The sequence below is a fragment of the Catharus ustulatus genome, chromosome 1 (assembly GCF_009819885.2).
Source record: "Catharus ustulatus isolate bCatUst1 chromosome 1, bCatUst1.pri.v2, whole genome shotgun sequence".
NCBI lineage: Eukaryota > Metazoa > Chordata > Aves > Passeriformes > Turdidae > Catharus > Catharus ustulatus.
This window is the reverse complement of record NC_046221.1, coordinates 45,233,888-45,249,880: the sequence shown is the minus strand read 5'-3', so window position 1 is coordinate 45,249,880 and position 15,993 is coordinate 45,233,888. Positions and strand designations below refer to the sequence as shown.

Below are 15,993 nucleotides of genomic sequence, written 5' to 3'. Positions count from 1 at the left end.
ATACATTTCAACATATTTCTTTACATTTACCTCAATTCCGCTTTCTCTCCTCAGTTCTTCTGCATTTAATGCTGAACAATTGACAGTATGAAAAGCAAGTTCTGTAGCAGCAGGCAACAGTGGAGATTCTTTGGAAAACAGAAGGTCATCTGATGTTTCAATGGTAATGGTCTTTATCAGCATAGGATAGCCTGCATACTTGTAAGGTTTCAAATCTGAAAGAGGAAACAAAGTCCAAGTTTATGTATACACAGAGTCTAAGCAATTTAAGCCACCACAAAATTATTGGGGGAAGATATATCAGATATATAAAGACTAAGAAAGGAAGTCAACACCTGGGGAATCTGGAACAAGACTGAGCAGTCCATGCAATCCAATTCTTCATCACACAGAACTGTTCATGCTAGAAGCTAACAGAGCTTCAAAGGAGAACTCATGTAAGATCAAAAAGGCTTGTCTCCAGCTCCGTAAGCTCCCAAGCTCAGAGCCTTCCCAACATGTTTGTCTCTCTCCAGAGAAACTCAAGTATAGCTTGGTCTTTGTCTAAGACCACGACTGACTGACAATAAACCTGTAAGAATTTTGTCCAGTTTGACACAACTATTTTAAGTTTTAAATTGCATTTTTCATTCCTGTAGAGTTTAGCAGTGCTAAAGAATAATTTCATTTTTCATACGGAGCCAATTGCAAGTCAACACATTTAAGTCTATACCAATGCTCCATATAACTGACAGGACTATGATTACAGGTGAAGTTCTTAGACTACCATTATAATGTAACACTTACACAGCAAAACACTGGGCTCTGCAAGACTTGGACATGGCAGCAGCTACCAGCCTGGGACTGTAGCTGGAGCCAAGTGTTAGGGTGATCTAGATATCCCTCCTTCCCAACTGAGCAATGAGATCGCTTGTGTTGCAGTACACTCACCCGAGGACTCTAACCCTGGTCAGAATTCCTGCAAGAATGGCTTACTGTTAATAGCCAGATGAGTGTAATTAATCTCATGTGTAACCAGCATCTGGGTGAGGATTTTTTCTGCATAGATGGAATTCTCCATACCAAGGAAGATTCAAGCTGATTACTATTGGAGCAGAGCACTTCAAAGAGCTATTCATGCTGTTTTGAATTAAGTTTTACTGCAGATTAATTTATTTCATGGAAGAAAAAGTCCTATTTTGAAGCCCTATACCCATAGGTACATAATGTTGCGGCAAGTCAGAAATCAGATCAACAGAGCACAGACTCAATAAGAGAAAAGATTAAAGGTAACTGAAATGACCACTAAAGAAATGAACATAGAACTCTGAGGCAGCATGCTTACCTTCCTTATGCCTGTTGAAGAGGATGCTTTGAGTTTTCAAGATCAAAATTATGTTTTCTGGATCTGGCCCATCTATCACCTTGGCAGACTTTGTGCATAGAAACTCATATGCTTTATTAACTTTTTCAAACATATCCTGTAAATAAGGAGAAACAGCCATAAGTGCTGTTAAGAACCCTCTAAATTACTAGGGCATCAGTTTAAGCGCAAGTAAAATAAAGCATTTCAGGTTGTTAGCAACAACAGTAGCTTTGTTGCCTCACCGCATTTCAAGAAATACTGCAAACAACACTGGGTCATGTATTAATTTTCTTTTATCTCCTGGATTCTGCCTTAGGCAAGAAACTAAATCATACAATGACAAAAGCAGTAAGTACAGTCAGACTGTGAGAATGGGCAAAGAAAGCAGTCAATCTTCGAAAAGGAACAAATAGCTTGTTTAGGTCCTGTGTAACTCTAAAGACCATTTCTGAGATGCCAGTCTGATCTGACTACACCAGCTTACTGCAGAAATCCTAAATCCTTGAATGGTATTAGTTAAATTATTCATCTGTAGCATTAGTCTGTATTTTAGCATTCATCTGAGGCATAGCTTTTAAAAGGAAGAAAGACAATTTAAGTGTGCATTTCAAAATTCTTAATTTATGTTGTAGCTGAGTATGTCCCCATTTTATTAAGACCATAAATTTGTGCTGTACATACCCTGCCTTCTGGATTCTTGTCTGGATGGTATTTTTGAGCCAGCCTGAAATAAGCTTTCCTGATCTTGCTTTCATCATTTCTACAATAAAACAAGTTCAATCAATTACACTTAACAAAAAACCAAAAACAACCACAGCAAAACCAACCTGGGGTTCTGACAACAGTACTAACAGTAACTGCAACTTTCCCTTTTGAGTGAAAACTACAAAGCTCTCTTATTTCCTTTGTAAAACCCTGCTTCATTATCTTACACTGAATGGGGGGTAACCACGTGGTCACAATAGGAAGAAATTTTAGAGACTGAAAGTACCCATACCAGAAGGTGCTCAAAGTTCCCCAATATTTTAAATGGGGAATCTAAATGAGCTACAAGTGTTAACACTTAGTTTTTCACCATTTGCAGTAAGTGCACTCTTCTTGAAGGAGAAACACAAACTGCTGCTGGTTCACTTCTAGAGACCTGAAGTCAGAAACCAGTGGCAAGACAGGATGCAAAAAATTCTAAGGATATAACAATATGGGGGAGGGAGGAGGATGATTACACAAAAAAGCTCCTTTGAACATATTCAAGTTCTGATATATACTTTGCTCACTGTGATTGAGTCTAGAGCTTGTTCCCCATTTTCAGCTTATCTAAGCACTTTAACAATTGTTTTCTCAAACACTGGAATTGCATTTCCAAGCTTTCTTTTTAGTAAAGCAATCTTCCACTGTGAAAGAAGGTGCTACACATGACTGAGCTGGTACCACTAACTCGTTCCAAGTACAGCGATAAGAAACTTCAGTTTGCTCAATGCATGGAGTTTATATAAAAGTAGTTATACAACTTTAAATCCTGAAGACAACTTACTGGCCTTGTCCTCTGGGTAGGTTAAGAACTTCATAAGCATCCTCTATTGACATGGTCGGTGGCTTCTTCTCCACCTCCTTCTTCCAAGCTTCTAGGGTATCTTTCAACAGTTTAACCTCAAGAATTACAATTTATTAGTGTTTAATTTATGCTGACACCAATATACATAATTTTTAATAAAATGCTGCTTTATTAATGAATCCTGTATTTTATTCAATATAAAAGCACCTTGAGACTAAAATTACTATGCAAGAGTCAAATTAGAAGATGGAGAATCACTTAAATAAGACACAGTTTGCATCATAATACTATAAAAACTGCAAAGCTGCATGAATAAACAAAGCTGCTTAGACAGATCTAGTCCATAGACTTGTACCAAAAAGATGTCTTCAGTTAATGTACTGACACTTTCCATTTCCTCTCACCACTCCTAAAAAAAGATTCATTGAAACACACTCCGTAGTTTCTTGGACGCTTGATTTTGCTATTTCAGTAGTCACCACAAAGAGGATACACTTATGGGGTTGCTACGTGGAAATAACAATATGTTGCCTCAAGATAAAGTAGGGTTTAATGTATTTACTTGTGGACCAAAATTCATGATAAAGAAGTTATTTGCAGCATTTGATTATATTAATATTTTATGATTTTTCATGAACTTTTGGAACTGAAAGATCAAGAAATAAATGAATCCTAAAATACTTTTTACTTACTGGATCTTTAATTGGCCAGTCTGGAAATCTGAGTGTATCACAAAGATGTTTGAGGTAATAAATGTTACAGAACAGTTCATTTTCCAGTTGGGGATAGTTGATAACTGGGATGGGACAGTATTGGTAGAGGGCTCTTGTATTGCTTTGAAGACGAGGGGTGAAGTCAGCAAGATGAGCAGCAATCTTCTCTATCATTAGACGCCTAAAAGTTACAAAGTTTAGTTTAACACTTGCCCAGTAGTCCTCAATCCTCACTCACTGTACATGCATGTTCAATTATTTCCTCTGAAAATGTTTTCCTTAGAAGTTTCCTACATTTCAGTAGGGATTTAGAATTGGATTCTGTTCCTATTCTATTAGAGAGCCATTTAAACACTCCTAATAAAAGTTTATTAAAAACAATTAAAAGTGGTATTTTGTCTTTCTCAACATCTCTTTACTTTCTGGAAGACTCTAATATGTATTGAAATATTAGAGGTATATCACAGAGATAAGTTCTGGTAACAAAAAATTACATATAAATGAGTAAGTATAAAGCACTTCACATACATAGTCAAGTCTCCATTCACAAAAGTAACTTATACAAGATATTCAGAGAAATAGTCCCCTTCCCACAGCCAATTCTGCTCTCCCTTGCCCTGGTTATTTTTTGGTTAAAGCAGAGTGCAATGCAGGACATTGACCTTGCAGAAGACAAACAAGAGGAAGTCCTGGAATCCAGGTATTTTCAGCTTTCTTTACGAATGTCAAATACTCTTCAAAATAACCTGTAGTTCAGATTTATTTGCCCCTCTGACAGAAAACAGTTACCTCATTTCATTGCTCCAAATTGCTTCCGGAGTGTCAAACTCTCCAAGGAATATCTCAGAAAATTTTTCTGGTTCATAGTTTTCTAAATAACACACCATTGCTTCAGGAAGAATATGTCCAAGTATACTTCTTTGAACTATATCTTGACTTTTTGTCTATAGAAGAGATCACATGGTCATCTCAAAGGTAATTGAATTCTGTCTTGCTAACTAATTTGAGACCTAAAAACTCTCCCCCTTTTCCCTTATAGTTCTTATATTCTAGTTAAAACAACTACAGGTAGTCTGCAAAACTAGTTGGAAACAGGTAGTTTATTGTTACAATCTACTCACTTCTTCAGACTTGAAAGCTTGTTTTGTATGCGTGTATTTCAAAAACCTAGAAGAGAAACAGTAGTTATTTTCTTTGTTTGATACTTAGGTACACCTGAATAGTAAGCAGACCAACATACTTCAGCTGGCAGGTATTACACATTTACTTTGAGATAGAAGAGTAACTGCAACAGTTGCATGAATTTCTGTACTGTATTCATTACATCCTTGGGAACTCCACCAAGCTAAGCACTCCCATGTTATAAATATTGCCTTATGTTCATCATTTCAGTCTGAAAGTCTTGTTATTGAAAGCTGGTTTTCTATACACACACAAAAAGATGCTGATACAGACACAGACAACCTTTATGCTGTTAGGTCATCGCTGCAGGGATAAAATAAGACTATTTTAGACTAACTGCTGACAGTTCTATTACACCAGAGTCATCATGGAAGCATGCAATCGTTTCCCAATGCATTTCACTGTACAAGAGACTTAAATAGAATTGTAGGACAGCTTTTTATGAACTACTGCATTTAGAAGAAGAGTACTGAAATGAACTGCAATAGCCACCTGCATGTGTAGTCCATTATCAGGCAGTACAGACTGATTTAATTGTTTTAGGTTTCAATATTGAAAGAGGCTACTCGATTTTTTAAACCCTTTCAATAGTTGCCTACTATCAAAAGCTACAGCAGCATATATGGAGCCTGTGTTACTGCTTTTTAGTGTTTGTAATGGTTTATTCTACAATAAGGTATGCCCAGATGTCCTGTTAGAACTGTATCATCAGACATGTTCTCATTCCCTCTCTGGAAGAATCATAAGCATTTCACTTTTTAGTGACTGACTAAATCACATGGAGGCAATTCTTCTGGAAGAATTTCATGTTGGTTCTAGCAAGCCACATTTCCCAGAGCAAGTAGAGAGGTAGAGCAGTAGTCCTGAGGATGACTGGTCAAGAGATACTTTTGGCTGTTCTTTTTCCTCACCTTGCAATAGGAAGTACATTGGAACCTGTGTACATCATGATGAAGAAGAATACTCCACTCAGGTAAAAACGAGGTAACTGAGGGTTGTCTTGCATGACATGAGAGAGCAATACAGCAACTTTTTCCACAAGGATAGGATCAAAAGTCAGTAGTAGCTGAAATCAAACACAAGCATTTATATTAGCTGCAAGGATGCGAGTTATCTAGCCAAAATTGAAGTTTTAACTAATTATTGGGACAACCCAGAAACTTACAGGAAATACAGTTAAAGAATACTTCAGCTTAAAAAGAGGAAGTGTCAACCAAAGAATATTTAAAGTTGAAAGGGACCTCTGGAGATCTTGTCAAATCCCTCTGCTAAAAGCACTGTCTTTTAGACCTGGTTGATAAAGACTATGTCCAGGTGGCTTTTCAGTATCTCCAAGGATGGAAATATTTCTTTATGAGCTATTGGCTGAAAAGCATGAAATTTGCAACAACACCCTGTGAAATGAACAACTGCTTGGTCAGAGATCTGCACAATGTTGTAATTCTTCTTTGATGTGTTTGCTCCACCTAAAGTATTCACATGGGGAAGACAGTAGAGTAAGTCAAACTTTCACTCATTTAGGTACATTTTTGAAGAGTTATTTACCTGAGTGATATGAGGAAGGCAAGTACTATCTGTCAACAGCCTTTTCACTCTAGGCAGAGGTCTTATAATAGCATTATCTTGATCCCTAAAATCAAGTAGAACAGCAGTAAGCACACGTGCCTTTTCTCTTTCAAGAGTGAACAATTTTATTAAGCATAAGTATTGGACTACTGAAGCCATATTCTTTGTCTTTTTTCATTAACTTCAAAGTCTGTTGTTAGACTTGGTAAGCATGGCTTAGTGTCCTGCATTAAAGCAGTTTTGTTTAAGTTAAACAAGAGCCTGTCTATAGCATTAGAAATGCACATAGCTTGTGCATTCATTCCTGCAAGTCCCTTTCACAATGCTAGTATTGTCTCATTTACAAACTCTCTATTTGCCCACAGAATTAATTACCACCATGTAAAAGGCTCTTTAATAGAGTTCCTTAATGTACTACTTTCTAAGAAAAGCTTTAAGACAGAATTTATGAATTCATGCATTTATGCATAAAGTTTACCCATTCTGCTGAAAATCACTGTTTACCTGCTGGGAAAATATCCACACATGGTGATGAGCATGTTGAGGATAAGTGTGGCAAGGTCAGTCTCATTCAACACAGGTTGGCCACTGGCAAGCAAGCACCACTTCAACTGAGGGATGACCTGCAAGGGTCGCCAACCATCCATACCCTGAGCCCAGCAACGAGTTTTTGAAGTCAGTGTTCCATTGTTCCATAGTTCCTGCATCTATTGCAAGATTAGAGATTAATTTAGTTTATTCAGCATTCAGAGCCACCTTTGCTTCTAAACATTCACACTCATGACAAGCTTTTAACTGTTGTATGGCAGTATAGCTGCATGAAATTTCAATGTGTTTATAACTCTGTCATAGAATCGCAAAGTAGGTGTCAGATTATGCTGCAACTAACTGAGGCATGAAGGGATAGGCAGTCTTACCAAAAAGGTTGTAGTTCTTGGCACTAAACCAAGTCTCTTATCAAGTTTTATTCCTTATTTAAAGTTACCTGGAGAACATTCTTTACCATTGTTTATGATCCCTCTCATTGTTTGAAACACACAGTCACCAGGACATAAATAATTTGTCAAGTTGCAAGTCTGAAGCTGACAGATACCTCTTGAAAGCTGTAAGGACCACTCCTTTCTTTGTCAGCATTGCCGAAGTACCACTCTTTCTCACTCTCCCTCTTTGCATCAGGTGCTGCCTCAATCACGTTGCTCTAAAAGTTGGTATTTACAAGAATAGCTTTAGCTCACAGTGCAAATATCACATTTCTCCATGAAATGTGAGAAGTACAGTAATTTCACGATTATAAGCCACACTGAGTATAAGTCGCATCTACGGGTGTTGGCAACTTTTCTTTCTTTGTCCATACATAAGCCACACCTGATTATAAGCCCCATGTTACAATACAGAGTGTGATAAAAGGTATCTATTCTATCACCATCTGTCGAGGGTGGGGGCAGTGATCCTTATGTCCACGGGAGATGTTCTGCTAATGGGCCATCCATTGAAACCAGGCAGGGCACTGTTCTTTATTTTTTCACAACCCATCCTTCCTCCAGCCAGTCATTTTCTGCTAATGGCCCACTGAGTCCCACTGTGGGACTGATAAAATTACTGCATCCCATTGGAAGTTGCTCCAGCCAGGGGGAAGAGCCCAACATTTCTTACCAAGATAAAAACAGAGGCTTTGGGACACTAAGGTAGCCCCTTTCTCCACTGGACTCCAGAGGAAAACCGGATTTCTCCACATCACCACTGGACCTCTGGAGGGAAACTGCACCTTCCACAGAACCACTGCTTCAACTGAATCACATCTGTCACTGCAGAAGGATGCAGCCACCGTTTAACGGGACTGCTACCAACACCCTGCCTGACAGGGTGTCAGGTTGTACTCTGACTTTGTCAGGGTTTGGAGTTTGTTTCTTTGTAGTACTGCATTTCTATTTTAATTTCCCTAGAAAAGAACTGTTATTCCTAATTCCCATCTTTGCCTGAGAGTCACTTGATTTCAAAATTATAATAATTTGGAGGGAGGGGGTTTACATTCTCCATTTCAAAGAGAAGCTCCTGCCTTTCTCAGCAGACACCTGTCCTCCAAACTAAAACAGTAACTTTTAGTTCTTTGTCCGTATATAAGCCGCACCTGATTATAAGCCGCACTTTGGGTTCAGACCAAAATTGTAGTCAAAATGGTGTGGCTCATAATTGTGAAATTACTGTACGTTGGTTATTTTTTTTTTTTTTTTAAAGAATTGTCCCTTTCACAGAATACAGTAATTTCACGACTATAAGGCGCACCCTTCTGACTAAAATTTTCCCCTGAACCCGAAAGTGCGCCTTATAGTCCGGTGCGCCTTATATAATGGACAAAATTGCGACGTTTGCCAACCCGGAAGTGTGAGCCGCAATGTGGGGGCGGTGCCGCAAGAGCGTCGAGTCGCGAGGGGGGGTGGGAGCGGGCGGCCACGGCCAGCAGAAGCTGTGCGGGGAGGGAGGGAGCCACACAGGGGGAGAAAGGAGCCACCGGGTGCCACCGGCCGCGGGGGGAGCGAAGCGCCGCGGGGGGAGCAAAGTGCCGCCGGGTGCGGGAAAGCGGCAGTGGCGCAGCCCCTGTGGCCGCGGGAAAGGGGCAAGAAGCGGCGGCGCTGCTGAGCCGAGCGAGGGACGGGTGGCAGGTCGGCTCCGCGGAGCTGCAAGGGGGAACAGCATGGTGGCACAATGGAGCCGCGAGGGGGAACGGCACGACAGGAGTGCCGAGCGAGGGAATGGCATGGCAGGAGCGCCGAGCTGAGCGAGGGAACGGCACGGTGGCTCCGCAAAGCTGCAAGGGGGAACACCACCAAAGCAGCAGGGAGCCGCAAGGGGGAGGCGGCCCGGCGGCTGCGCCGAACTGCGCCTGCCGGCACCGGGGGCAGGCAGGAGTGCCAGGGCCCACTGCACGGGGAGGGTGCCTGGGGCTGCCTTTGAAAGCCTACACTGATCTGTGAAAAATGTTTTCAAACTAAGCCCCTGCCAATAAACTCCATGATCGCGGGTTTCCGTTACTAATTCATTACTTTGTTGCACGCGGCATGGCAAAAAAAAAGTGCGCCCTATAGTCCAGTGCGCCTTATACGATCTACAAAGTCACGAATTTTGCCGACTCCCGGGGGGTGCGCCTTATAGTCCAGTGCGCCTTATGGTCGTGAAATTACTGTAATATATGAATAGTAAGAAACAAAGGTCCTGTACCTGCAAAGGGACAGTAGCTCTGCTCGTGTGAAGATGTGCCAGAGTAAGAAGATCTACAAGAATTCTGATACCATTTGAATCCATAAGGTCCTTCACATTTCTCTGTTAACAAATGAACTGAGTTACCACAAGCATTTTCTAGATAAGCATTGCTGCAATTAATCATTGAACAGTTTTATTCAAGTAAGAAGTGACCTCAAAAAAAAGTCTAATTCTCTAAAGTGACTAGAACGGTACAATCACCACAATATCTACGAGTTTCCTTCAACTTTCTCACTAGTAAACAACAGCTATCATACTACAGAAAGCTGTATCACACCTTTTTCTAAAACTTCCTCCTAAAACTTCAATTTTTGTTCAAGTTAACTCTGAAATACTAGTTCAGACTATTTTATACAGTCAAAAGACCGCTGTTAAATGCACATATCCATTTTACCTTATTAAGGATCAACTTGTTGAGGAACAGGATCAATCTGTCCCGCTCAAGCCTGTCAGTGCACTGTTGGAGCAGAAAAGAACAAGTCAGTATTTCATAGCAAATACTAGAAGTTACCTTCAAAAGTCAATACAGCTGCAAAGCCCCATATTGTTTTTTCATGCCCAGAAAACTGCTGATTCAGTTTCATGCACAGCTAATAAAGGTAGTTTTCTGCCACTGAGGAGCAAAGGCCTTGTTGCCCTCCAACACTGCTGTTGCCCTGGATCAAACCCACTATTCTGCTAAGTCTATCAGGACTATGTTTGGATTTGCAGTGAACCAGTTAAAACAAGCAAAAGAGAAAAAAAGAATGCTTTTAGTCAGTAGACAGTAGACCGTCAGTAGACGGTCTTTGATATTACATCCCTGTGATATTATCAAAGCTCAAGGTAGAATAAAAAAGGGACTACACTGGTTCAGTTTTACTTGCAACAGCCAAAACCCACGCTGATGCAAGGAAAGAACTCCTCCTTCAGACTGCATGGAAATTTATTTTTGCAAGCTGGATCAGTTGTCAGACATAAGTTATGTTTCACAGACATAACAGCCATTTAATAGGCAAAGCAGCTACTACTACAAATCTAATCCATCACATGTGCTCATCTAAAGCTTTCATTAGGTCTGGGGCTACAACTCAAAGTCAGTAATTTGAAATAATGTGATATGGAACAAGGTTTTCCTCTTATAAAGCATCTCCATTTTGTTGGTTTCAAAGAGACTAGTGTGAAATAGCTCTACAATCAGCACGTTTTTTAGTTACACTGTAATGAAACTGAAACAAAGGAAGATAATAAAAACAGCTGTTGACAGCATGGAAAAAAGTATTCACATTCTGTAAACCCAAAACTTGGGTTTCACAGTAACTTAAAGGATCTGAACATATGTTGGACTAGCAGCATGTTAGCTACGATATCCAGTAATTTAAAATAATTCTTACCCTTTCTAACATTCCAACAATGTACTTAGTATCAGAAAATGGTCCTATTTCTTCATGACACCTTCCATAAACGATGGCCAATGCTTGCAGACATAAGCATTTCATATTTACTTTTGGGGTAAGCAAGAAGCGATGGTAGAGTTCATTGAAGAATTCATATCTAAAAAAGAAATGAGATTTTAGTAAAGAAAACACACATGACCTTAGGAATGAGATAAGGTTTGAATAATGTCTCACGATCTTTTGATTGCTCCACTTGCTTCAGTTTCATCTTCTTCCAGCAGCAATCTTAGATAATAATCCCCTATTTTTATTTCCTCAGAAAGGCATTCATATTTCACCTGTAACACAGAACACCTTACTTAACGCTAAATATTATTTCTCCTTCAGTAAGTTTTTGCTTGCATAACAGTAATGGGTTCAATTGCATCTAAAAACTCAACAAGGTTACCAACCTCTCCTAAGTTGCAGGAAAACTGAAATCTGCAAGTTTTTTGTTAAAGAAAACACACATCTACAAGACAAAAGCCATTGGTTGTTGCTGCCCCCCCTGAATAAATGAAGCTTCACATCTTATTGAAATCTCCATTTCCAGCCTTTAACTAGTTTCTACTACCAGCTGGTTTTATTAACTAAACTTGGATAACACATGATGCATTCAGTTACTCAAGTTTTAATAAGTAGTTATTCCACTACAAGGTATTTCATTTAATGTTACTGCAAGTATGAAACACAAGCATGACCTAATTACTAGTTATACTTGCTGTTGTGCTGGATAATAAAGGCCTAGAGGCATCAGTTCACGTAACAAGAAGTTGAAGTAAAATTGCACAATAAAAGGCATCATTAACCTCAGAGCAACTACATCAAATTTAACCAATGTCTCAATGTTCAGTGGTAACAAGCATTTGGCAAGCACTTCAATTATACAACAAAAGCCACTCTACAGCATCTTTTCTTATCTACAGTTTGCAGATTACTATCAAGAAACCACAAAGTTAACTCCAGATTTGATCACGGCATACCATACAAAGATATCCCACTAATTAGTATGCTTTTAGAGGAGTCTCAAGCCAGTATCCCCCTTTGCAAAGTGACAGGCTCCACAGTTGATAGAAAAGCCTTTGTCACCACTATGTAGTTCAAATACTTACAGCATAGTCCAATAACGTATCTATTAGTATTTGAAAGCAAATTTGTGAGACAGCAGCTGCTCAATCCAGTCCCAAAGTATCCAGGGTTGTAGCTGCAAGAATGTTACTGATACATTCCAGTAGCACAAAGCCACACAGGAGGCTAGAGTACAGGGGGGAAGTGTGTATTACTAAGTTTCAAGTCAGTACTTCTGATTCTGTCCCAGTTTGCAGCGCTAAAAAGTTGGGATAGTGGACACTGTGATACCCAGAAGTCCCGTGCCTGGCCTATACCTGAAGGAAACCTTGAAATACAAATGCCAGTGCAAGAAATACCAATCTAAACCCAGTCTCAGCTATTTATTGCATCAAAGTAAGAAGCAACCTATAGTTGTGCAACAGGGATAAACTGCATACATAAAAATTGTTTTCTCATAAAGCATTAGCCTGATGTCCTGCAGTTCTTCCTCGTTTGCAGAGTAGTCAGCTGAGAAATTCTCCAAACCAAGTTTGTTCTCATTTCACAAATAGTTCTCAGCTCAAATGTCACTAGAAAGCCATATTTGAACAAGGATGTCAATAGGAATTTCTAAGGAATATCTTACAGTTGAATTAAAAGGTGGCCTTGCTTTGCTTAAGCATTACACATTAATTAAAACCACATTTTTCTTTGGAACCACAAAAGATAAGAGAACAGTACAGGAAGTGTTTATTAGCACATGACTTGAAAACATCTTGCAAGATGTTTTGAGAAAGCCAAATCAGGACCATACTGATTGTCTGCAGAAGCATCCAAGGTTTTTTTTTCTTTAGGTACTGCTGATCCTAGAATGAGATGACAGTGACTTTCATCTATAATTTACAATGCAGCGTCATTTAGCCCCATAACCTATTCGTGATTTGGCAACCCAGTATTTAACAGACACAGGACTGCTGAAACATGAAGGAAACAAAAACAAACTTGCTATCTGGAAGAAGTGTCTTCTGAAACTACCCAAAACAATTCTGATACAACACTCTCAAAAACAAGTACAACTTAGCTGGACAACAGTGTAAAGACCAACTCTTGTCTCAGTGCAAGAATACACCATGGATTCTGATAAATGCTTCATCTCTACAGCACCATTTGTCAGGATAAAGAGTCTTATGTTTTGCACAGTGACACTGGACAGTAGTACCTGTGCACTGATTTAAGCCTTAGCAGTTGATTCCATTACCCCCAAAAAATTCTAGCTTGTAGTCAGGGATCATCAACAGAACATTCACTTGTGGAATAAGAGACAGAAGTGACATTTCAAGTAGAAATAATTTACAGATGTATTTTGTCCTATTTACCTCAAACTCGTGGTGGTTCCATGAGATAACATTAGCACTACCAAGTTCTCTGTCAATATTAAATGCTCTCATCTCAGACTCAAGAGTGTCTCTCAGTTCTTCCCGTGTTTTGAAGTTCCAAATCAAGTTTGATCTAGCATGATCCTGAACAAATCTAAGAAAGAAGTTACATAGTTTAACCCCCCCAAAACATTATCTGAAAAGCAGACAAGATTCAGCTGGCAAGCTGGGGGAGATTTTTAGCATTAATGGATCTTAATTAGAAGGCAGAGAGCAGCGGTCTCCAGTTTGTTACAGTAATTGCAGTTGTTCACTTGTATACTGTTTTCATAGCCATGGAGGCCAGCCTAGACTGTGTCATGCCTTTGGGCCGAGTTTGCCATCTGCATGTAGCTGATGACCAGGAGACATGTGAGTGATTCACTGTAAGCCAGTAAGGGCTACAGGTAAACAATCCAGAGCAGCTCACATGCACATACCAGCTGCGTTTTAAAACAACAACAACAACATAAGAAAGTAGCTCATGCAGTAAAATAAAAGTTTATGTCTGAAGTGTCACAAAACAGTGAGTGCACATTCTTCAGCAGCAGTTACCAACACAGCCTTTGGAGTCAAAGACTGAGAATGAACTTTAACACCAAAGGTTTAGGAGCACACAAATCTTCTTTTCATGAAACTGTACTTGACATTTAGAAACATCAAGCAGTTAGGTTTATGGAATTTCCCCAAGCTTGCTTACACAGTTTGTTAGCCAAGCCAAGCTTTATTAGTGTACTTAACACAGAGGGTCCTAGCCAAAGTAATATATCTTTTTCAGACGGAAGCCCCTCCCTTGTAAACTTTGACAGTTACAGGAACTCACAGGTAAGTTGCATTTAGGACCTGTGGCACTATTTAAAATCCAGTATCCATGTTCTTTCTCTTGCCCTGCTTTAAGCTGTATTTGTTCCAATTCAAGTTACAACATCTTGAGTAGGTCACAGGTTGATGTACCATCAAACTACAATGCTTTCCAGTGCTACTTCACTTGTCCTCCAATACCATGCAGATTTGCACCTGCAGTTTATTTACTCTTCCTTTTGGTTCAAAGGAAAAAATTACGCAGTTTGATAATATTTCAGAAGCTTTCTAAATTCCTCCCTTTCCTAAAGACAAATGAAATCCCTAAGTATAGCTTAGGGGGTTTTTAGTAAGTACCTGTTGTAAAACACTTGCACTGTCTCAAGGCAGGCAGAAACTGGAAGTCCCAGAAACTCAGAAGATATTAACAAAAATATCCAACCAGATTAAAAACTTGTATCTGAGACCACCATATTAACTTTAGTATTTTCACCTGTAATAGAAGAGATCCCAGTTTGCTTCTATTTTTATTCTTTGGCGCCGTTTCCTTAATATCACTGGTTTTTGAATAATGTTCTGCAAAAAAAACGAATTTCACAAGTTAGTAGAGGCAGATACCTCCCATTTTCCCCTTTTAAAATATAAGTCTGGATTTTTTACACTCCTTCAAAAACCACACTAAGTTAAGCCTCTTTAATAATGTCTCCTTTTCTAATGAGTAGCAGCAACATACTTTCACAAGTGTTATTTGTACATCATGCCAAAGAACCTTTTAGCTGTTTGAGAAATCATTTGTTTAGAAGCAAGTTATCAGAGAAAAGCTTAATTCCCACCACCATAGGCATTCATCAGCTCTAAAACTGATGGAGGTGAAAACCCACATGAAGAATGTTTTCCTCTTAAAAAGAAAGAGCTAAAGGAAGTCAAAAAATGAAACCAAGCCATACTTGGTCACTGAAAGATTCCCTATTTTGATGAAGCATGAAATAAGTGTTATCATCTACATGAGGTATCACATGCAAGTAGAAGTCTGAGCAACAGAGTCCACACAAGTGACAAGAGATAGACAGACTCACCATATTGTTTCTGTCCTGATTATGAAAAAAAAAATTGGAAGAAAAAGAAAAATACATTTAACACTCCAGAGTCACTGAAGTAATTTAAAACGGTAACACTAAACTTCTTACTATCTCTTCCATGCTACCCTTGCACAAATTTACTGTGAAATGATACAGTTAAGAACTCCACATAGAAAAATGACTCTTTAAACTCCATATCTGGACAAGCTGTTTAAAGTGCAATTTGACTTTCCACTGCTTTTCACATTTCTTCATTTCTCCTGTTTTGAACCTAATTCACCATTATTTCAGAAATATTACTGTCAAACTAGTGTAATACATTCTACATCAAACTTGAGCTAGATTTTCCTAAATTAAAGCTTACTGCTACATCAGAACAAGTAAAAAGTCAGGTATTTTCAATACTCTGCATTGTGCTTTTCATCCTTCCTTGCATGTAAAACAGATTGCTTCACTTCCAGAATGCATAAAAACAAGCTCAGTCAATATACTACAGAAAGTTAAGGGAAACACTTCATAATTGGAAGTTTGTCATTTAGAACATGGCAATAAAACCAAAAGAAAAAGGAGCACAACAGTAAGAATTCAAGCAGTGTTTAAGCTCTCCTGTTAGAATA

General features: G+C 39.0%; 1 protein-coding gene across 2 annotated transcripts in view; it reads right to left on the bottom strand.

Annotated features, from left to right (window-relative positions):
• The window catches only part of DNAJC13 (DnaJ heat shock protein family (Hsp40) member C13), a 64,878-nt gene that overhangs the window by 18,407 nt on the left and 30,478 nt on the right, over nt 1-15,993 (bottom strand). For both annotated transcript variants that reach the window (XR_004419453.2, XM_033072682.2), the window contains exons 21-38: nt 15,374-15,388; nt 14,791-14,873; nt 13,458-13,611; nt 11,227-11,330; nt 10,990-11,149; nt 10,011-10,073; nt 9,575-9,676; nt 7,452-7,556; nt 6,863-7,065; nt 6,338-6,422; nt 5,704-5,858; nt 4,732-4,777; nt 4,400-4,554; nt 3,590-3,791; nt 2,877-2,992; nt 2,027-2,105; nt 1,325-1,460; nt 31-215 (exon numbers count right to left, since the gene is read on the bottom strand). Coding sequence is in view for 1 of the 2 variants with exons in the window: in XM_033072682.2 (XP_032928573.1) it covers nt 31-215; nt 1,325-1,460; nt 2,027-2,105; nt 2,877-2,992; nt 3,590-3,791; nt 4,400-4,554; nt 4,732-4,777; nt 5,704-5,858; nt 6,338-6,422; nt 6,863-7,065; nt 7,452-7,556; nt 9,575-9,676; nt 10,011-10,073; nt 10,990-11,149; nt 11,227-11,330; nt 13,458-13,611; nt 14,791-14,873; nt 15,374-15,388 (2,148 nt within the window). In the remaining variant the exon portion in view is untranslated. The remainder of the gene's footprint in view (nt 1-30; nt 216-1,324; nt 1,461-2,026; nt 2,106-2,876; nt 2,993-3,589; nt 3,792-4,399; nt 4,555-4,731; nt 4,778-5,703; nt 5,859-6,337; nt 6,423-6,862; nt 7,066-7,451; nt 7,557-9,574; nt 9,677-10,010; nt 10,074-10,989; nt 11,150-11,226; nt 11,331-13,457; nt 13,612-14,790; nt 14,874-15,373; nt 15,389-15,993) is intronic.